This window comes from Leuciscus leuciscus, assembly GCF_965113295.1.
Source record: "Leuciscus leuciscus genome assembly, chromosome: 1".
Lineage (NCBI taxonomy): Eukaryota > Metazoa > Chordata > Actinopteri > Cypriniformes > Leuciscidae > Leuciscus > Leuciscus leuciscus.
The window spans coordinates 73,320,789-73,343,631 of NC_138725.1; the positions used below are offsets into that span (position 1 = coordinate 73,320,789).

Genomic DNA, 22,843 nt, shown 5'->3' on the forward strand with positions numbered 1-22,843 from the left:
GTGAAGCGCGTGTTTCGGCGCCGAGTCTATTTGCTGCACTGCTCACGCTCAATTAAAGGGAAAGCACACTTTTGATGGACAAAATAGCCTTAATAGGGTTTCACAAAAAAAAAAGTGCCCAAAATGCACAGAACTGGAGTAGGCTATGTCAGAAAAGGAAACGAAGACTAATATTTATATAAAATGTACCCATTTAAACTTGTTTTATTATTCAGTTTGTACAAGTGATTGCAATAGGCCTGTGTGTGTGTGCTTTGAGAAATATCTTTATACTGCAAGGCTATATTTATTTTATTTTTTATTTATATATTATTTTATTGCCATTCCCTGTTTTCATAAAGATGTTTAGTTTGCTAAATACATATATAAAAAAAATTATTGGATATTGAATGTGAAAAGGAAATGGTTCTTCCATAACACTGCACTTGTGTGTGAATTACCCACACCTGGAGTAATTTCTATAGTTCTATTTTATAGCGTTTATCTGTTCAAAAAAAAATATGTACTATGCAAATTGTAAAATGTTCCATTACAGAGAAGATATAAAATAAATATTTGTGTGTGCTGTAAAGTGGTTAGAAAAAATGAAATCGGAATCGGCTAAAATCGGTATCGGCAGGTCAAACTTAATGAAAAATCGGAAATCGGAAATCGGAATCGGCCCAGAAAATTGTAATCGGTGCATCTCTAGTGGTAACTCTTTTATATTTACTTGACAAAGTTTGTGGGAAACTATTTTCAAACTGTGTCTTGCCAAGTTAGAAGCTTACGGTGGCCGAGAGAGCTCAACACGCTGCAACTAAAGAAAACATGCAAATAGAAAAAATTGAAAAAATTGACATCACATGCTGCAAATACTCACAAAGCAATCAAATACAGAAACGTGCTGCAAATACTCATAGCTCTCTCAGCCACCGTACAAGCTACTCATACAGTTATATAAAGTAGTAATCTACATGAAAATCATTAAAAAAAAACTACACTGAAGCTATTAATGGGTGCATTCGATTTTATAATTTACATGAAAAATAAGTGCGGTGTTTTGATAAAATGGGAGAAAAATTTAGAAATTATATTTGTACGAATAAAGATCGTTAAATGATTGCAATGACAACATTAAAGTTTTCACATCTGGTATCCATGCTTCTTAATTAGTTAACACCTGTTCTGTTTCAATTATTCATTCCTTGTGTTCATTCAGTTCATAGTTCGGTGACGTCTATGTTACGTGGTTTGGCTACTTCTCCTGTGCCCTGTAATTTCTTGAGTATTTGTGATTAAAGATTGTTCTTTGAGTTATCTCCTTCGTCGCACACACACACACACACACACACACACACACACACACACACACACACACACACACACACACACACACACACACACACACACACACACACACACACACACACACACACACACACACACACACACACACATATTGTGTTTTCATGTTTTATGGGGACTTTCCATAGGAATAATGATTTTTATACTGTGCAAACTATTATTATATCCACTTATACTTACCCTACCCCTAAACTTACCTATCACAGAACACTTTCAGCATTTCACCAAAATGTCCCCACAAGAACAAGGATTTCGGATATTGCATCATTGTAGGGACATTTTGTCCCTATAATGTAGTGTTTACCTGAAACACACACACACACAATTTCTTTTTCAGATTTTTTTTTTAATATAATTATTATTATTATTTTAAAAGTTTGTAATGTTGTGATTCATCTGGAAGCTTGGTCTGTTTGGTTCACGGCTCAAAACTATTGATTATTTTTTTCCTTGTGTAATACCTTTAGAGGAAATGAATGTGAAAAAGATTTCCAGAACCAAGGCTGTTAAGAAAGTGGGTGGTCACTGTTGTGTTCTGTAAAGCTGTTGTGCTCTCTGTTTCTGCAGTATGATTGTGTTCGCCAGCCCCTGCTGCCTGTACTGCCCTTTGTTCTTTTCTATACTGCATCCATCACTGATTCATGAGGGAAGCAGACATTTTGTGCAAATACAGGCTTTGTTTATACCTTGGATTAACATGTCAGTGCTAAATACAGATGCAAATAGGGCCCAACATGCTTTGTGATCACTTAAACCAGAATTAAAGGTCAGAAATTGCATGCGATCACATTGTATTTGCAGTGTACTGTAAGTGCTAATGTGTCCTGATACTGTGTGCCTCACCCTTGTGGAACACAAGTCTGCTTATTGTGTTGAATGTGCTCTATAAAAGGACAGTTAAGTGTACTTAAAGAGTGTACTTAAAGAGTTCAATTTCATGACTATGTTTCTTAAGTACTTAAGAACTTAATCACTACGGTCTACAGTTTATTACTGGCATAAACATAAGAAAAAAAAATGTATTACAAGTTTTGTGTAAATTAATGTTTTAATATGCAAATGAGGCCTATATATGCTGATTTGCATTCATTTCCAAAAACAAAATCTGGAAATTGGAGAAGACCAGGTTTAAAATTCTTGGTTCTATTTGTTGACAGGTGAAAGGGTTTTTACAGAGGGGATTCTGGATATCTTATTGTGTGCTTTAGTAAATTAGAGAATATTGACAATAGCCTTAAAAAAAAAAGAATTTCGCCATTTGGAGTAAAGGGACCTATAACTCAGGATAGGAATGATATATCAATAAATCCCTCTGTAAAATCCTACAGAATATAGTATAATAGTATAAGACTGGAAAAGTTGGTGGATGTAGGTGCTACTGAAGTGGATATATCTAATTCTGAGTGTGAGAAAAAACTCATTTTGAGAAAACGGCTTTCAAAGTTTTGTATAATTTCATACATTTCTATTGAAACCCTCAACCTACAAACACAATATATATTGTATTTAATATACGCGAGTTGTGGACCCACCTATAGGCGCACATTACTAACGCGCTCTTTAAATAACAAAAATAAATAAATTGCGCCATTGACTTTAGACCAGGTTTTAGTTGGTCAAGGGCACAGTCTATTTCTGTTGCCTCAAAATAGCAACGCGCCAACAATGTGCCAGAACACACCTCGTTTTCAGACCAGCGCGACCATGGGCGCACAAATGGGCGCAAATACATTTTCTATTTAAACAACGTGGCGCAGGACGTGAAAATGATAAATGTGTCGGGCTGAAACTAGCCAAAAACACTTGCGTCGCGCTTGGCGCTGCATTGCGCCGGATGTAAGATAGGGCCCTTATATGTCCATGCCTGCACCATATGTAGGCCCCTCATCGATCTCCTGTCGGTTCTTTTCACCTTTTTGGCTGTGCTTATGTGTTGGCGCCTGCGTTTCACACGAGTGGACTGAAAAAAGTTTGCTTTTGAAAGTCTAACTATGTCGACCAATCAGATGTGGTTTTCGGCTGTCGATTCCCAGGCAAACTTTCACAGTTGGTTATTTCTACAAAGGAAATGCCCATATTTGGATTAGAGCTGAGAGCTTTACAATGATAACAGGCATGACATGTGTCTGTGAATGGAGACAGCACGGGAGCTCGCGTTAGAATGCTAACTTTTGGTGATTTCCGGTAGAAATCTAAATGTGCTAATCTAAGTTGACAAAATATAGTGAAATAACCACCTTAATGTGTAATGTTGACATATTTTTTTGTTTTGACATGAAAGCTTACATGTTAAGGGAGTAAAGTTGCCCGATGTTTTCACCTGCCGTGTCTCGCCTTAAAAGAAAATAGCCATTTGAATGAAAATTACTGGAAAAACCCAAACATATACGAGCACATTAGTTCAGGAAACATCTTCATGATGTCTGATTTCACACCGGTCGTGTGGAACAAACACACTCCATCATGTTACATGTATTTTAGCTCCTAGTTTAACACAAGGTTAAATGTGTTGCTTTGGACGAAGTTACCTAGTTTATGCAAAAGACCACCTCACTTACAGTGGTGGCATTTATAGAAGATTTGCAGACCAGGATCTAAAAAAGCTTTACCTATGCCTGAGGATTTGCATAAATTAACTGGGAATTGTAAAAAAAAAAAAAAAAAGGTCTTTCCATTACTGTCTATTAAACCCCGGGTGTTGCGGTTAAAGGCGGTCACATTTTGACATTTCAGATTGAAATAAGATCAAAAACCTTTGGTACTCGGAAATGGATTTTAACGGAGCCCAACCTGCATATGACTCTGATGAGTTTATTGCTCTTTTCCCATTTTCTGTATGAAAGATGTGGGTGGGTGAAACCATTCCAGAATTCACAATGAAATATCAGAAGCCAGTTTAGCAGCAGAAATGTGGCGTCTTACACATTCTCTGCTGAAGCATCTGCTCAGAAACACCAGAGGCTTTGGGTTTGGCAGCTCCAGTATCCCTGGAGGACCATCCCAGAGAAACTCTCCCAACTGACAAATGATCTCCAGCAGAGAGAAGGTGGTGCACTCATTACACTCACCTCCTACACGTGTGTGTGTGAGATTCAGGTATACCCTAGTTTATGGGGTATATATACCCTAGGTTATTACCCCAAATCCTTGTTCTTGTGGGGACTTTTTTTTTTTTTTGGTCCCCATAAGAAAATCAGATTATAAATCATACAAAGTGATGTTTTTTGAAAATGTAAAAATTCAGAAAATGTTCTGTGATGGTTAGGTTTAGGGGTAGGGTTAGTGTAAAGGGATAGAATATTACAGTTTGTACAGTATAAAAATCATTGTCAATGTCTTATGTCCCATGAATGTCCCATGAAAACTTATCATGGACGTAATATATTTTATAAGAATATACGTAGCATTTTTGTGGACACTTAATTGCATGTTATTTACATGTTATTTAGTTTAAAATGCAATTAGTTGATTTCTTTTTTTTTGTTCTTTTTTTTTGTACAAAGTACATCTTTATATCTCATTTCATAATTACTTTTGTTGTCTTTGAAATATGGTTAAAGTGTACTGCTGAATGCACTGGCAAGCATTTACAGTTAGTCTTACTAAAGGATATATGGTCCCACTTTATATTACGGAGGTGTCTTTTACTAGTATGCACTAACATTTCAATTAATCATTTAAATTAATCATTTTTTCGAGCGCAAGCGGAGGCCCCTTCTCTCACAAGGCCTGGTTCAAGTTTAAAACGAGTCTGATACTGTATTGGTGCAAGAAATCCTTAAATGAATGCACATAATGTACATGAAATCCACAGATTCACTCAAATATCTATATTGCACCACAGCAAGTAAATATGAGTTGCGTCATTATGCATGAAATGCAGAGGACTGAAAAGTTTCATTAGTGTTGATGACTGCCCTCAAACTTTCAAATGAAACTCCTTCAGTGTGTCAAAACTTGTTCTTTCTTAACTTTTAGGTCACTTGGTGTGCCTCCAGGAAGAGGAAGCTGTCCTCTGATTGGCCCGTTGTCATTTGACCTTATCTATACAGACTACCACGGCCTGCAGCAGATGAAACAGCACATGGGCCTTTCCTTTAGACAGCACAGGTCAGTTTGAGCCTCTGTTCCAATAACTGAGCTGCCTTTCTGTCTTCTGAACCTCTGGCTGAGCAAAGATTAATGATGCTGTACTGTGGTAGCATTTGTTTCGCAGGTGTAAAATTATTAACAGAAAAGCCAATCCACTCCTATGGCTGCAAAACGCTTGTATTATCATGTAGGAATTTCTAAACTTGAATAATTGTAGGAAGTTGGAATCTTCCAACGTTCCGTGTTGAATGGAGTGCAGAATTCCTGCTCCTTGTGTTTGTTTGTTTTTCTAGGAAGAGAAACTGATTTTATATTTTTAATTCTAAAACTTTTTGTCAACTTTTAAGTGTATACTACCATATAGACATACAGTGGAGAAACTAATTATTTGATCCCCTGCTGATTTTGTAAGTTTGCCCCTTTACAAAGAAATGAAGGGTCAATAATTGTTATGGTAGGTATAAATGATAGAGACAGAATATCAACCAATCAATCCAGAAAAAAACACGTTATACATAGGTTATACATTTATTTGTCAATAAGTATTTGATCCCAAAGCAAAACATAATTTAGTACTTGGTGGAGAAACCCCTGTTGGCAGTATTCTGGCTGAAGGAAGGAGGTTCTCGTACAAGATTTTATGGTACATGGCCCGTCCATCAGCCCCTCAACACAGTGAAGTCGTCCTGTACACTTAGCAGAGACACAGCCTGACTTATAAAGTCCTAAACGACTTAGCTCCAGTCTATTTAACGGATCTTCTATCGCCCTATAATCCATCGCGCTCTTTAAGATCACTAAATTCAAGGCTTTTGGTCATACCTAGGATATCCAGAACCACCAAAGGAGGGAGAGCATTTTCACATTTGGCTCCAAAACTCTGGAATAGTCTTCCTGATACTGTTCGTTGCTCAGACTCGCTCTCCCAGTTTAAAACTAGATTAAAGTCGCATTTCTTCAGCCAGGCATTCATATAATCCTATAGTTCAAACTACAATCCGGCCTCTAGCTCATAAATGCCAGAGGAGAACTGGCCCCCGACTGAGCCTGGGTTTTCCCAAGGTTTTTTTTTTCTCCATTAGGTCACCTGATGGAGTTTTAGGACACCATTAGGTCACCTGATGGAGTTTTAGGACACCATTAGGTCACCTGATGGAGTTTTAGGACACCATTAGGTCACCTGATGGAGTTTTAGGACACCATTAGGTCTTTTAGGACACCATTAGGTCACTTGATGGAGTTTTAGGACACCATTAGGTCACCTGATGGAATTTTAGGACACCATTAGGTCACTTGATGGAGTTTTTCGGTTCCTTGCCACTGTTGCCTTTGGCTTGCTCAGTTTGGGATATTTTGGGGATATTTAATTTAATTTGATCAATCAATCAATTCCTCTTGAAACAAACTTTGTTGTATTATTTTAATGTAATACTGTGAAGCTGCTTTGATACAATCTGTATTGTGAAAAGCGCTATACAAATAAACTTGACTTGACTTGACTTGACAGCCCCAGAGCATAATGTTTCCACCTCCGTGCTTGACTGTAGGGATGGTGTTCTTGGGGTCATTGTCAGCATTTCTCTTCCTCCAAACACAACGAGTTGAGTTGATGCCAGAGAGCTAAATTTTGGTCTCATCTGACCACAGCACTTTCTCCCAAGCCTTCTCTGAATCATAAGATGTTCATTGGCAAACCTCAGACGGGCCTGTACATGTGCCTTCTTGAGCAGGGGGATCTTGCTAGTGCTGCAGGATTTCAATCCATTGCGGCGTAGTGTGTTACCAATGGTTTGCTTGGTGAATGTGTTCCCAACTGCCTTGAAATCATTAACAAGCTTCTCCCATGTAGTTCTGGGCTGATCCCTCACCTTTCTCATGATCATCAATACCCCATGAGCCGAGATCTTGCATGGAGCTACAGACCAAGCGGGATTGATGGTTATTTTGTACTTCTTCCATTTCCCGAATAATAGCACCAACAGTCTTCTCCTTCTCACCAAGCTTCTTGCTGATGGTCTTGGAGCCCATTCCAGCCTTGTGCAGGTCTACAATCTTGTCCCTGACGTTTGACGGCTCTTTGGTATTGCCCATGGTGGTGGAGAGGTTGGAATGGAAGATACAGATTATGTGGTGTACAGGTGTCCACTGACATTAGGACATTAAGAGTACTTTCTTAAAGTGACAGGACTAGTCTGTTTCACATGGGCACATTACCAGTCTGTGGGAGGCAGAATCCTTGCTGGTTCGATCAAATGCTAATCAATTTATAACCTTTATATAATGTGTTTTTTCTGGATTTTTTGGTTGATATTCTGTCTCTATCCGTTAAAATAAACCTACCATAAAAATAATTGTCTTTGTAAGTGGGAAAACTTTCAAAATCATCAGGGGATCAAATAATTATTTTCTCCACTGTACTATATACAGGCAATACAAGCCACAAATCTTAACCCTTAAATGCGTGAATGTTTCACAAATCATTATTACATATTCGGGTCTTTAGCGACCCGGATCTATATCTAACATGTATGGATCTCTAATTGCCGGTTTGAGTATAAAAATCTCCTGATACTTTAATATAAATTATAGAAGAACAAAATAAAGCATATTTGGAAGGGTTCAGTTTGAGCAGAGATGGTTTATACCATCAATCCTCGCTGTCAGCATCCTGATTATATTCACCATCTCAAACATATTCTCTAAACTCATTTTTTGACAAATGTGTGTATATATACAGTATACTGTATATACTGTATATATAGATAGATAGATAGATAGATAGATAGATAGATAGATAGATAGATAGATAGATAGATAGATAGATAGATATCTTTTCTTTGTTCTTTTTGTGTTTTTTTTTTGTGTGTTTTTTTTGGGGGGGGGGGGGGGGGTTGTTACTTTTGTAGCTTTGGTCATTTTTTTCACATTTCACCTCCCGAGCACTGTAGATAAACAGCACTTTAAACCTAACATCACTGCGAGTATTGACATCTTTTTTTTTTTTTTCAGAATGAGTTTGATGTGTTTGCAACAGCTTAAGTTTTTTTGTGTATCATCCCCATGTTTTTCTGGGACAATTTACAAAGTCAGCAAATGTGTAACGGCTAGTAATTTAAAAATCCGTTCAGATTTTAGGAGTCATGTAGTCTGATTACGTCTGATAAGTATATCTGTATTCAATCATATCTCATTGCATTAATGAGATTTGATAGCTAGAATGGAGGGAAAGATTTAATGGCTTCAGTTTCACTGTGCTCCTCACACAAAGCTATCATATTGCCTCAGAAGACATAAAAATTAAAAGCACCACAGCGGTAGTTCATTTGATTTGGGCATTACAAGTCAAATGATCTATTGCTGTGGTGCTTTTAATTTTGGAGTTCGTCTGCCTTTGGTTGCTTTCATTGTGTTGCATGGAAAAAAAACCTTCTCTGCTTTGGGAATGAGGCAATTTTCTCTTTTATAGGGAAACATATATTGTAATGTGGAAACATTTCTGCTAATGTGAACACAGCGTTTTCTTCGATGGAATGGGATGTGTGACTGTGAGCACATTAGCTGGAAAATTAACAGATTTGAGGTTGAAGTGAAAATACACTTTTGCTTTTTCTGTCTAGGTGCCACATTCGTGTGATCGACACCTTCGGCACGGAGCCGGCATATAATAATGAGGAGTATGCCACACTGCATGGCTACAGGACCAACTGGGGATACTGGAACCTCAACAGCAAACAGTACATGACCATGTTCCGTGAGTCTATGACTGCTTATTATTCACAGTTTCAAAGCACTGAAGTGCAATAAGCAATGAAAGATAACTCATTTCACTATATGCTACATTGTCGGATGGTTTCTGAGCGCTGTCTGAGAGATGTGCACGCATAAAGCCGCTCCTCATAAAGCATGTGAGTACTAAACTGAGCTCTTTGTGTTGCATAACTGGGCTTGAATGGTTAAATACACATACTTACATGTCAAAATGTCCATCTTTGCAAGTATCCTTTTAAACACAGTCATTTATGTGAACGTAAACAGTGATTTTTACATTTTTATAGTTTACACAGAAACAATAACGGTACAATTTTTAAAAACTCGCACTTTGAAATCCATTTTGAGAAAATACCGCATTTTCAGTAAACGGACTATATATTCTACTTATATTCTACTTTCTACGGACTACTTATTCTAAGAGTCTAACAAAAATAAGAAAGTAAATGGTGAGTAGCTTCTCTAATGTGTTTATCAGGCTGCATAATAAAATACGTTTAGTAATCACAGCGCAGAAAACAAGAAGAGTGCATGTTTGGGTGAGTGTTTTGTGTCTTGGGTAGCAGATGCTATAGGCGCAGATCATCTGTAAGCAGGAGAAGAGCAGCAGATGTTCTCAGAGCTGGAGAGGGTTTGGGTCTGTGCAGCATATGCACAAATCTGCATCTAGACAGTCTGAGGCACTGCTCCTATTTTAAATATAATAACAGGACACAGGGTTGGCTGAAATTCAGAATTTAACAATTTGTTCCCTTTCAGTTTGCAAATGTGAATTTGAATTGAATTGGCCAGATTCCCCACAGGATGATGGATTGGAATGACTGAAAACAAAGATGCATTTTCAGTAAATATCTCTTTACTGTAGAGGGTTATTTTTCAGGCAGGCAGTTTTTCCCTGAACTGAAAGTTCAGTGCAGTCAAAACAATTACCAGTCATCAAACTGATTCGAATTTTGTCATGAAAAACAACATTTCCACCACTTTGTTTATGTGTATAAAAGATTTATATATAAAAACAAAATTAAACTATTGTGAGGAAATGAAATGTTCTTTAACTATAGTCTATTAAATGACATCTATTAAATTAAATAAAAAATATCAGTAAATTAAATAGTGGCATTTGAATTTGTATTATTTATAAAATTTATTAATTTATTACATTGTATTACATTATTTATTACAATTATTAATATTTATATTTCTTAACATTTATTTATTAAAATCATCTAATGTTTTTGGAAATAGTCCATATGTCGAGTATTCATACTGACAAAGAAAAATTTGAGGGGACGGGTACGGGATGAGGAGGAGGGAGGGTCGAGCTAGCCTCCGTTTTGTTTGACTATACTTCGAACGTCAACAAGAAGTGACGTCACCCAACATCGCTTAGAGCACCTTTAAGGATATTGGCACCACTTCATGTCTTTAACTACTATGTACTTACATAAAAAAAAAAAAATGTACTTGTGTTCATGTTGGATTGCCAAACGCTTTTGCTGCTATTGAGGTGGGAGACTGGTGATGATATGGTTGGTGTTAAGGAAAGGGTAAACAGATTTAATTACAGAAGTTAATTACAAATGTAGTTACATAAAATAACATGTGGGCATTTTTTTACGTAAGTACAATGTGAAAACGTGTACACAATAAGTGCATTGTAATTAAATGCTGATATTTATGTTTTTAATTACATTTCGTACATGTGTGCATTTTTGTCCTCTACTGAATACAAATCAATAGTGCATTAGTGCCCGTCCACTTTTTCAGGAGCGTTGTTTTTTTTTTTTTTTTTTTTTTTTTTATCCAGTCATTTCAAGGTACAAGTCATAGAAAGAACTATAATCCCATGAAGCATTGCGAACAGCATGATCAAATTGAAAACTATGGAGAAATATAAAACTACTCAATTACAAATGTTGATTTTATAAAACAAGATATTTGGTTTATATAAGTTTTGTTGCAAAATATGCATATATTATCACAGTGTTTATAGGAGTGGGTGGAGCTAAAGAGATATTTTATTGCATTTTGCTTGTTTCTACTCTCTGATTGGTGGAATTTTCTGTACAGCATCATGGGTAATGTAGTTTTCACCATGAATTCCACATCATGATACTCTGAAAAAAAACGAGCAAATCACGCCGGCGCGATTGTCGACCCCAGGGGGTTAAAACAATTATGTTTGCTGCTTCTCTCTCTAACATTTAAGATTCTATTCAAAATGAATAAATTCTTGTACGGAACTGTATTTATGAAATAAGAATGACTGTGTTTTTTCCCCCCAGCACACACTCCTGATAACTCCTTCATGGGTTTTGTGACCGAGGAACTAAACCAGACTGAAAGATTCCACATCCAGAGAGACAAAGTCAACAACATGGCTGTGGTTTACGGCAAAGAAGCCAGTATGTGGAAGGTAAGAACGTGTGCATCCAACAATAGCAGGTCAAAGCAAAGGTTTTCCAGATGGTTAACAGAAATGAGCAGAATTCTGACATCACGCAGTATAGCGTCAGACCGCCAGCCTTGCAGAAAACACTGCTGTAGACTTGCTTTCAGTCCGTGTAACTGTCAGAACATACGGAGATTGATTGCCTGGCTCCTATCATGGCTTGTTGGGCACAGTGATTGTGCTAAAGTGGTGTTTGGATGTGCTGACAGCAAATAACATCAGCCTGCTTTAACACGCTTCAAAGCAAGGATGAAAGCAAACATTCTGCAGCATCGAGAGAGACAGGCTGTGAACATTGCCAGAGGAAACTGCGCCCACCCGTCCGCCGACTAAAGAAATAAATAAATAAATAAATAAAAAACTTGACAAGTAGCAGACTTTAATCAGAAAGTGTGTTCGAACCAATGGGCATTCGGGAGCAGAGATTGGTTTTGACGAGAACAAAATGCATCCCAGGAGCCGTGAAAAAGCTCAGAGTCTTTGAGAAATGAAGTCTCCACGTTTAACCTGAATGTTTTTTTCCTGCCGTTTTTTGAATGCTGCGCTCTTCGGCGCCGTGTTAATGTGTCTCCATCTCTGCCTCTGTGCGGCCCGAGGATTGCATTGTCATTTCTGTTTGTTTGACAGGTTGCCATTTTAAAGCTATCTGCGCTGTGGAGTCCCTAAACACTGACAGTTCCCTCCAGGCCAAATAGCAGCCCACTCGCTCTCATTGTGCATGTGTCACTCAGCCCAGAACCACAACTGTATGCTTAGAGATTGGCAAGACAATCATCTCCTCTTGTCCTCCGTCCCCCTCCCCCCATTTCTAATTTAGTTTTCGGTCTCTTGACGACCGTCTTGGATCACTTACAGCTCTAACTGAGAGCGTGACAATCTTCTCATCAGTTTATGGATGAGCAGGGTTCCCACGGTCATGGAGAAACCTGGAAGTTCCAGGCCTGGAACTTGAAAAGTTTGGGGTCGATAAGATTATTTAATGTTTTTACATGGTAAAAACGACATGTAGCGCCGTTGTGCTCGGGTGGCCCGAGTTCGAGTCCCGCCTCGTGGACCTTTACCGATCCCGTCCCCCGTCTCTCTCCCACCTAACTTCCTGTCAACTCTACACTGTCCTGTCACAATAAAAGGCAAAAAAAAAAAAAAAAAAGTTAATGTTTTTGAAAGAAGTCTTCACACAGAATGCATTTTTACATTCCACTGTGCCTTTTTCCCATTGTTTTTCAATGTAAACACTCGCTAGACGCTAGCCAAATGCGTAAATGTAGTTGAAAACACATTTGACCGAATTGCTTTTGTAGAGTAAACGTTCATGTGGTCGAATGTGTTCAAACAACCACAAAAGACTGTCTTCTCTCCGCCTACTGACTTGATGCCTAAACATTATGGGAAGTGCGCTAGTCATATGGAATTTAAACTTTATAACTTTTGTCCATTAGATATAAAGATCTGAAAAAAACACATTCATTTACTCGCCCATAGACCCTCCTCTTGAAGAAATCAGGACAGAAGTGGTTGAAAGTGGACAGAAGAAACGGATTAAAACACCAGGTGTGAACGGGAATGCGTCTCCCTCGTCTACTTGTGATCCCAACCAAAATGCATCTTAATACCAGGTGTAAACATGGCTAGGGGCGTAGTACAAGATTCTGATAGTCCTGATAGGCCCCCATAAAACGGCTTAAAATACCATTTTAGTCTTCTAATCCCTACATGAACATGCTTACTGTATGATAACCAAACAAGACTTGATTCAGACATATTTTATTTGCAGAATGAACAAGACAAAACGAACAGATAGCTTATACATGACATTTGAGTTTTCCGTCCAGTAAATGCCACTAAAGGTAGCCTAATATTAATGCCATATGTGCTTAAGTCACCATTTCAGACTTTCTTAACATACTCTGGTCCACAGTCACTTTACTTAAATTATTTTTACTTTAGATTACATTTATTTTTATTATGCTTTATTCATAATAAAATAATAATACTCTGTGTCTATTATTGCTAATTTGAGATATTATAGCCTATTAATTTAAAATTAAACATGTTTCAAATTAGGCTATTATAATGGTGTGTTGTATGCGAACAGCATTGTTAGTGTACAGTTTATTTACTTAGCCTTTACCTCAGATTACATGTATAACCAAATTATCATCTGAAAGTGTATGTTCTGCTCTTTCAATGGGTTGTCTCAGTTCATTTTGAGCACTAACGATCGCGGAGATATTCAAGCAGTTTAGCACTATAGATTTCGTGTTCTAGTTTGTGCTCGCCTTTCTTTGAAAAGAAGTCAGTTACCAATTGTTTCCCCTCATTTTGTTTATTTCCGTCCATTGTCTTTGCTTTCTTTTTTGGTGGCCTGATTTGTCTTTCTTTGAGAAAGACCTTTCTACAGCAGAAGTTTGCACTCCACCAGATGCTCAACTAACTAACATAAACAAAATGCAGATGGACTAAACCATTAGCAAGGGGTGGGACCGTGAGACCTTAGATAGTCTTTACTTTTTTGTATACAAAATCAATGATTGTCAGTCAATCAACCAAGTTATTCAGCCAACACACTAACTTTACATTTCATCTGACATTCATTAGGAAATGTAATTAGGAAATGAAAATATCCAGGTAAAATAAAATATATTCCAAACTTTTCAAGGGCCCTCTCTCCCCTTGGGGCCCTGGTAATCAGTTCTGGTTTTACCCCCAGTCCGACGCCCTGGGGCTATACATACATTTTGAAATGAGACATGATGCATGCTGGGTCACATTAAACAGTGGTTTGATCATGGGGCATACATACAGTATAACATACAAGAAAAAATACAATATATAAAACATAGAAATGCATTAAAATGTTGTACAAAAAAAAGAAGATTCCATTTAGACTCTGAAAACGGCATTGGAATGAATCATGTACGCCAACTTGCCGACTCACAAATAAGCTTTCATTGGTTTAATTTAAATTTACTGATTGCTTGATACAGAATTATATAACAATGTGTTATCCTCAGTGCTGTTTAACTAACGTTTTCATACAGAGATCGATACGGAGATGTCATTAACCTACCAATGATTTTCCAGAGACTGACAGAAATCTTTAATGTGAACCTTAACGAGGCACTACATTGATTTTTGTCCTACGTCTGTTGTTTGAAATAGCACATCATTTGTTACTCTTATTCTTCAATCGCACATTCATTACTGCTTAGAGGAAAAGCAATTTGGTTCACACAAGAATCATTCGGTCATAAATGTCCGGAAGGTAAACTTTGAACTTTTCTAGTCACTTTTTTAAGAACTGTGCTGTTAATGCATGCATGAGAGTCAAGGTTCTTTTGCTGCGCAAGGAAAAGGGCCAAATGTGTTTTTATTCTCAAGAGAGTGCGCTTGCCTCACCAACTCTTAATGGTTTGATATAAGAAATTAGGTGTAACACTTGCCTGAGGAGATGTATGAATTATTAATGGAGTAATGATTTAAATAAGTAAATAATTTATAGACCTCTTTAACTGCACATCTAAGAGAACTTTTATTATTGTCCAGAGAACATGGTCCTTCTCTTTGTTCTGATGTGAAAATAGCAACATCAAAAATAGAAATATCAAATGTACGGTCAAGGGCCAGATTGGGGGGAAAAAAGCCACCTTGATCACCATTTCTAATATGTTTATTTTCTTTTTTAATTTGTCAAACCATAGCACTCATGCAGACAGCATAAAACATCAAGAGTCCATTAACTCTATGCTGCTTTAATATCTAATATTGAATAAAACATAATGTAATCTGACCTTTAGATTGCATATACCTGTACATAAGAAACTGAGTTAGGCAGTATAAACTAAACAGTAATATTCTCAAGAAAAGAGATATCCAATCAGTACTCTTGGGTATAACATGATTTTAATATGCCTATAAATTGTAGCCTACGGCTCATTTTAATTATATGTTTCTCTGTCAAACTCTGACAGCCTCAAATCAGTATTAATGTATGAAATGAAATAATCTCTCAGTGGAGATGATGGTGAAATTGACTTTAGTCATACATAATTAAAGATGTGATCTTTAAGTTGTAATATGTTTTAATATATCTTGCCAGCATAATGAATGCATGCTGATGTGTTTGGGCATTATTTATTTTAATATTTTTCTTCAATCATTCTGAGTGTGTACATAGCATTACATTCAATTTAGTTTTTGTTGATTGAGGTCACATATGCACAAATACAAACTAAAAAAAAAAAAGTGCATATACAAACACAGGGAAATTAAGTGGTGTGTCCCGATGAGGGCTTTATTGGACAACAAAAGGAGAGTGAATCAATGCTGTTGGGATATGCTGGCTACATCAGACCAGGCTTTTTGTTTTTGTCAAAGGCAAATGCAAATGCATTACAGTTTTGATAAAATTTTGTAGTTCTGCTGTGAAGTTTTAATTGTAAGTCAGTTTCACTGCTCCCCTATGTAACCATGCTTCGGTTTGTGTGTGCTGTCCATGGTTCTGATCTCAGGTCAGTAGTTGCGAAAACAATCACTTTTTAAATGCACAATTTGTATGTATTGTGTGTACTGTTGATGAAGAACAGTTATACAGCATGCCAGAAAACACTACTCAATTAGAGAAAACGTGACAGATTTACGCGACTGAACTATGACAAAATACAGATAAAGCAACAATTAAATGCAGTGCACATAATATGAACCTCATTATGTTGCATTAGGCCCAAAATCTTTCAGTGTTTTTCAGAAAATTGCCAGATGTATTAATAATATTCTAAAATCACTGTATTTATCACATTTTAATCAAAGAACTCATTAGTAGGGACTTTCCAGGAGGACTTGACACACTAGTCTCTCTATCACTGTAAAACAGTTGTTCTAACCAACCCTTTTTAGTTTACTTAATGTCTAACAATTTGTTGAACATAATTGTAAAAATCTAGTAATTACTTGATTGGATTCAGTATAATTTTGTCGAGCAAATGAGGCGGGGCAACTCTTGATTGATTTTTCACTCATTTCCTCCACTTCTGCAGTTATCTTTCTCCTTAGTTGCCTTCGCTTATGTTCTAAGTCAATGTTGAATTGTCAATACAACTGAACATTTGAGAAAACATCACAGTATTTGACTTTATAAATTGATGTTGATTTCTTAAAATGTCATTATGCTGATCAGTGTTCCCTTTGGTTGGGCACTTGGAACTTCAATTGAATCACAGTTATTTGTGGTTTCACAGGAAGTGAAGTAATACCTGTGTTGCTTTTAAAATATTCCAAATTTCTCTCTTAATCACTAACTAATCTACATTTGATGTTGAGTTATGGTCTATTACACTTTTATTGCTAACACTATTGTGAAACAGTAAACATTTAAGGGGGTTGATCCCCCTCTAGTTGTGCCAATATATTACAATCAGCATTGTTTTAGTGACACACAGACATCAACATTCAACAGACAAAACACACCAATGTATAAGATCAATGTATAAGTTGATACTTATACATTGTACATGTACATTGTCACAATTGTACAATTGTCATTGTACATACACAACAATGTATAAGACAAAACATTATACAATTTAAGTACAATGTATAATATTACAATGTATAATGTAAAAATGGTAAAATTTATACCATTACATTAATTTTTAAATGTATAAGACTCTGACCATTACAAAACAATTGTATTTGTTCTTTATTGTGCTAATACTGACACAAGAAAGCAAATACAATTGTTAAATAAAGCAAAAAACAAAACAGTAAAAACAAAGCAATTGCTTAATTTATTCATGCCGCAATGCACTCTGCTACTCTGTTAATATTAAGTCAGTAAAACTCAGAAGCCAAGTTATAAAAACTTGAATACACTGATACTCTTTACTAGATGTTCCTGAGGCAAGATTTTTTTTCAAGTAAAATTACCAAATTGAAATGTACAGTGTACAGCTTATTCTCATCCATTCTCCCCACTTTCTGTGCCGATGAAGGGTAAAGAGAAGTTGCTGACCATCTTACACCGTTACATGGACATCCATGGGACAGTGTACTATGAGGCACAGCGTCCCCCAGAGGTGCCAGCATTCGTCAGGAACCACGGCTTACTGCCCCAACAGGAGTTACAGCAGCTTCTGAGAAAGGCTAAGGTACTGTTAGCATGATGAACGTTTAAATCTTTGATAAGAAGTGTTGCGGAAAGTTACTTTTAAAAATAATTTGTAACAATATTTTGTTACTCCGTAAAAAGTAACTAATTGCCGTACATAGTAACTTGCAGTTACTTTTTACAGTACATTACATTAGTGTTACTGTTACATTACATTTGTATTATTTTGTCTCACTGAGAAGTTACATTTTGCAAGTGTTTAATGCAGTAATGCACTCAACATCATAGAATATATAACATACACATTCACTTAGAATATTTCCTGGCCCCTAGATCTATGTATGCCATACAAACAATCTCTTAACATTATGGGTTATTTTACCTATTGTATAACTCTTTTTATTGAAAGTTGATGAATGTTTTTTAGTTTTTTTGGTCTGTTCCCATGCATGCATGACTTTGTTATGGAGAAGAGATTTTAATTCAGTAGTTTATTTTATTTTTATTAATTTTTTTAATAATTGTATGTTACTTTTTAGTTTATTACTTAAAAAAAAAAAAACTTAAATATTAATGTGTACATTTATAAAGTAATGCATTACTTTACTCGTTATATCAAAAAAGTAATCTATTTGCATAATACACATTACTTGTAATGCATTACCAGCAAGACTGGTAATAATGTAGTTTAAATATTATTGTAGAACTTTCAATTTAAAGTATGAATTTCATCTTGACCTGAATGTAAATTCCATTCTAAGAGATTTTTCTACCATTTGATCAATTACTTAAGGGACTTCCTCCATCAAATATTCATACACATTATTACTGATTAATGATCATATGTAAAAAAAAAATAAAAAAAAAATAATAACTTTTAATCTGTTGACAACCCTTGCTTAGAGTTTAAACCAATTAATACCATTACATTTTCTCTTAGCTCTTCCTGGGATTTGGCTTTCCGTACGAAGGCCCCGCCCCTTTAGAGGCCATAGCCAATGGATGCATATTTCTGCAGCCAAAGTTCGACCCCCCTCGCAGCTCCCTCAACCATGAGTTCTTCAGAGGCAAGCCCACTTCCAGAGAGGTAAGTGCAGTCTGCACGCTTTATATGCCAGGAACCATATTCTGTGGATTAGTCCTCTCTTTCTTTCTTTTTTCTTTTTTCTTTTTCTTTTTTTACTAGGACAGTGCAAAATGTATAATACTACTTCAGTAAATTCATGTAATGTATACATTATATTAGTATGTATACATACAGTATGAGTTTCTGAATTGTATTTTATTGTAATTCTACTTCCTTAAATAAAAAATCATCCTATGCATCATATTTGCCAACCTTTAGTCAACCTTGTCATGTGTTTTTGTTTAGTCAAGTTTTAGTCAACTATATGCCTGGGCATAGTTTTAATTTAGTCAATGAAAGCTAGTCACATTTTCGTCATGCTGGTTAATTGATAATCACAATTATTTTGCTCAAAATTAAAATCACAATGATTGTTGTCATTTGTATTTATATTTTTATATTTCATCCGAATTATTCCACAATGTTAACTCGTACGCGTGGTTTATTTTACCTCATCTAGCTTCCTGATTCGTTATCGCTATTATCATATAGCTTACATTAACACACTCTACACATTATGAAAACTGTTAAAACAAGAAACTTCTCTCAAAAATTAAAACTGTGGAATTCCTTAATGTTTTTCTATTAAAACATCAGCAAAAACGACTGTGTATTGCCACACTGAGGGTGCATTTATTCAGCAACCACAATCGCAAACAATAGTCTAAATCCATGTTTGGATTTATTGCAGTTTAAAACTGAGAAGTTTTGATCGCAGATTTAGTCCAAGCAAACAGAACACAGACTGACAGACTGACACTTTCATTTAAGCAGAATTTCTCAATGGAGATCGCTCAACTCCAGCTTACTTGTTTGTCTGTGTTTTCAGATCATCTACACTTCCACAGTGTAGAGAAAATGTCTTTGTTTAGTGTTGTTTTTCTTCTTTGCATTATCTTGATCTCCTAAGTGTTCGTTAATTTGATTGAATGTTTAATAAAGTTGACGACTGCATTTAGTTCCTGCCTCAACTCATCTCTTGCAACGTGATATCATGATAGTTAACACTATTTTTTTTTTTTTGTATCTCCCCATCAGGTGTCATCTCAGCATCCGTACACTGAACAGTACATCGGCAAACCCCATGTCAGAACAGTAGACTTCAACAACTCTCAGGAATTTGAGACAGCTGTTGTAGACATACTCAAAGACAAGGTACCTGTAGTTTTCTGTTACATCTCTCTTATATGCAGTGTAAAAGTGGTTGTTGCATGGCTTTATGAAGAAATATATTTTGCAATTTATATTATACAATACAATTTACATACTCCCATCAAGACATGCCTAGTAGTTGGAAGAGGAATATTTGGAGATCCTGTCATCTTTTTTTTTTTATATAAATCTTCCATGGCGCCAATTAAACAGAGGAGTGCAATGTAGTGTTTGTTAGTCATCTTAGTCTTTAGTTCTGACTCAGTTGCTTTCTCAAAGAACAAACTTGCTGTTGTTATGGAAACACACGGAGTGTCTGTCAAAAGTTTGAAATCACAGTTTTTCTTTTCATCCACAGTGCAAAAATAGGGAAAGCAAACAAAAGAATTAGCATGTTTTTGAGCACAGAGAACAACAGTTTGTAGTTGTGTAGATGTACACAAGATCAGTCTTTCCAAACTTGCTTTGAGTTTCACCATCACCCGTTGAATGATACGACATGCAATCTTTGTTCTAAAAAAATATCAATTATTTTAAATTTGTTTCAACACTGTGGTGATATTGCCGTTTCCAGGAATGATTGCACATCCCTGCTGAGAAGACTTGTGCTGGTTAATGCTGGTTTGGTGCTGGTTTAGCCAGTCTAGCTAGTCTTATGGAGACACAAGTACTTTTTATTAGAAAGAAATTATAATATAAAGAAAGTTAGAACTACGGGCATTGGTGAAACCTTATAAAAGTGGGAATATTGAGATTTTCTAAATGAATGGCTGGTTAAAGTTGTCAGTGAATACACCTACAAACTACATTTGTTTTTATTTACTCATGCTCATATCACTTCAAGGCTGTAATGTTAATTTTGGGTTTTGTTCATGTCTTAAATTTTTTAATTCATGCTCAGATTCTGCAGCTGTGTTCAAAATCGCCCCCTATACCCTCATTCACTATTCCCTACATTACTCAACTAATATAGTCCAGCTGAAGGAGTGAATGAAAACGAGTGAGTGAATTTGGACACTGAGTTCGCCAGAAGGTCTTCCGCTTTTGCATAGTTTGAGCTTGCTGTTTAATAATCAATTGAAACTTAGAAAACTGGCAGCTCTAGTAGTAATGGAAATATTTATCTTGAACTCTGTCATGGAAACTAAATATATTTTAATAAATTTAATACTCAATTAAAAAGGAATTTATACCTGTATGATATTGCGCTGTACCCACATTGGACCAGCGGTTTGGAAAATGGATGAATGGATGATTCAGTTGCGGGCGCCATCTTCTGGTCAGATGTGGGAATTCATTCAGTACAAACCTCACAATGCATTGTGGGTAATCTTTAGCCGTTGAGAGTGCATTTGTTGTACACTCGTTATTGTGGTGCATTCTGGGATTGAATGATATTGCACTCGATAATGTCCACTATGGTTAAACGCCACTATAAATGGCCGATGCCTCAAATATGGACCTTTTTAAGGGGTTAGGGGGCAATTTCCGACACAGCCCCAGTTTCTGGTTTTGTCATGTGATTCCCTTGCCCTCATGTGATCATGTTATGTTCTTCTCTTGTCTAATGTGTCCTGTTCTGATTGGGTCTCTTGTTTCATGCGTCACATTTCATCTGTTCTGTTTGTTTCATGTTTCCATTGTGCCGTGTCTAGCTTTGTTCCTTGTAACCTGTTGGTGAGTTTCTTGTTTCTTAGTCAAGTCTTTGTGATTTTAAATACAAATAAAAAACATTCAAAGGATTTTCTCTAACGTCCTCCATGAAAACTAGTCCCGTCAGAATAGGGCTTAAACCAGTATTGACATGAATATATTGCCCCTGGTCAAAGCTCTTGAAACCTCGATCAGATGCTAAACAGAAACGTTGACACCCTGGATTTGACGTCATTGGTATTCATGTGTGTCATAAGCAAAAGTGATGGAGAAGAATATTTGTGAGCTGCATTGGAGAGGATTTTCCCAGTCAGTTCTTCACACAAAGCTCTCATAAGGCTTGGTTCAATCCTTAAACACTTGCCCATCTGCCATTGGTTAACCACAAAGAATGTTCACTTATGATTTATTTAAGAATATAACATTGAAAGTACCTTTAAATATGAATCAAGACGCATAGTTTAATCAGGCTTCACAATAATGACATGGACAGGTATTAGTTAAGTGAACAGCATGTGTTTGCTGCATAAGTTGTATATATGTTTCTGTTCGTGACTTTTGGCATTCGTCTGTTTGCACAGGTGGAACCCTTTATACCATACGAGTACACTTGTGAAGGCATGCTGGAGAGAGTGAACGCTTACATTCAACATCAGGTACGGATGCATTTCAAGTTTAGTACTATTAAAGAAAACAGATATATATTTATATTACAACTGGAGAAAATGATCCATTAGTATTCCCATTGATTTTGTTTGCCATTTGATAAAAAAAAACCCTGGAAATATGCACTTTGAATAAAAACACACAATTTGAGTCACCCTTGCTTATAGATTCTCAGTTCTGGTCTATTAGCCAATCACACAAGCCAAAAATACCACGTGACTAATCACTCTGGATCCAACATGACATCATGAAAAAATGGCACAACTAGAGCCATTTTGAAACTTTGAAAGTCCTGTAACCTTTCATGTTATGATTTGGGACACACTGCTATTTATGCTGCATACTGTTTAGGACAGAAAGTGTACGAATCGTGAGCGGAGCAAGTCTATGATCTGTGTTACGCTTACACATGCACACGTAGACAAAAATGTAAGAGAATAAGCGTAAGCATATTTTTGCCTATGATGTGAACTACATATAT

The 22,843-nt window shown here is 36.3% G+C and overlaps 1 protein-coding gene across 1 annotated transcript in view; it reads left to right on the plus strand.

The window, feature by feature from the left end:
- Positions 1 to 22,843, plus strand: part of mgat5b (alpha-1,6-mannosylglycoprotein 6-beta-N-acetylglucosaminyltransferase B) — a 126,310-nt gene that overhangs the window by 96,568 nt on the left and 6,899 nt on the right. Inside the window, exons 9-15 of the mRNA XM_082185370.1 lie at positions 5,326 to 5,457; positions 9,057 to 9,190; positions 11,493 to 11,623; positions 17,650 to 17,805; positions 18,706 to 18,852; positions 19,930 to 20,046; positions 22,278 to 22,352. Coding sequence (XP_082041496.1) covers positions 5,326 to 5,457; positions 9,057 to 9,190; positions 11,493 to 11,623; positions 17,650 to 17,805; positions 18,706 to 18,852; positions 19,930 to 20,046; positions 22,278 to 22,352 — 892 coding nt within the window. The remainder of the gene's footprint in view (positions 1 to 5,325; positions 5,458 to 9,056; positions 9,191 to 11,492; positions 11,624 to 17,649; positions 17,806 to 18,705; positions 18,853 to 19,929; positions 20,047 to 22,277; positions 22,353 to 22,843) is intronic.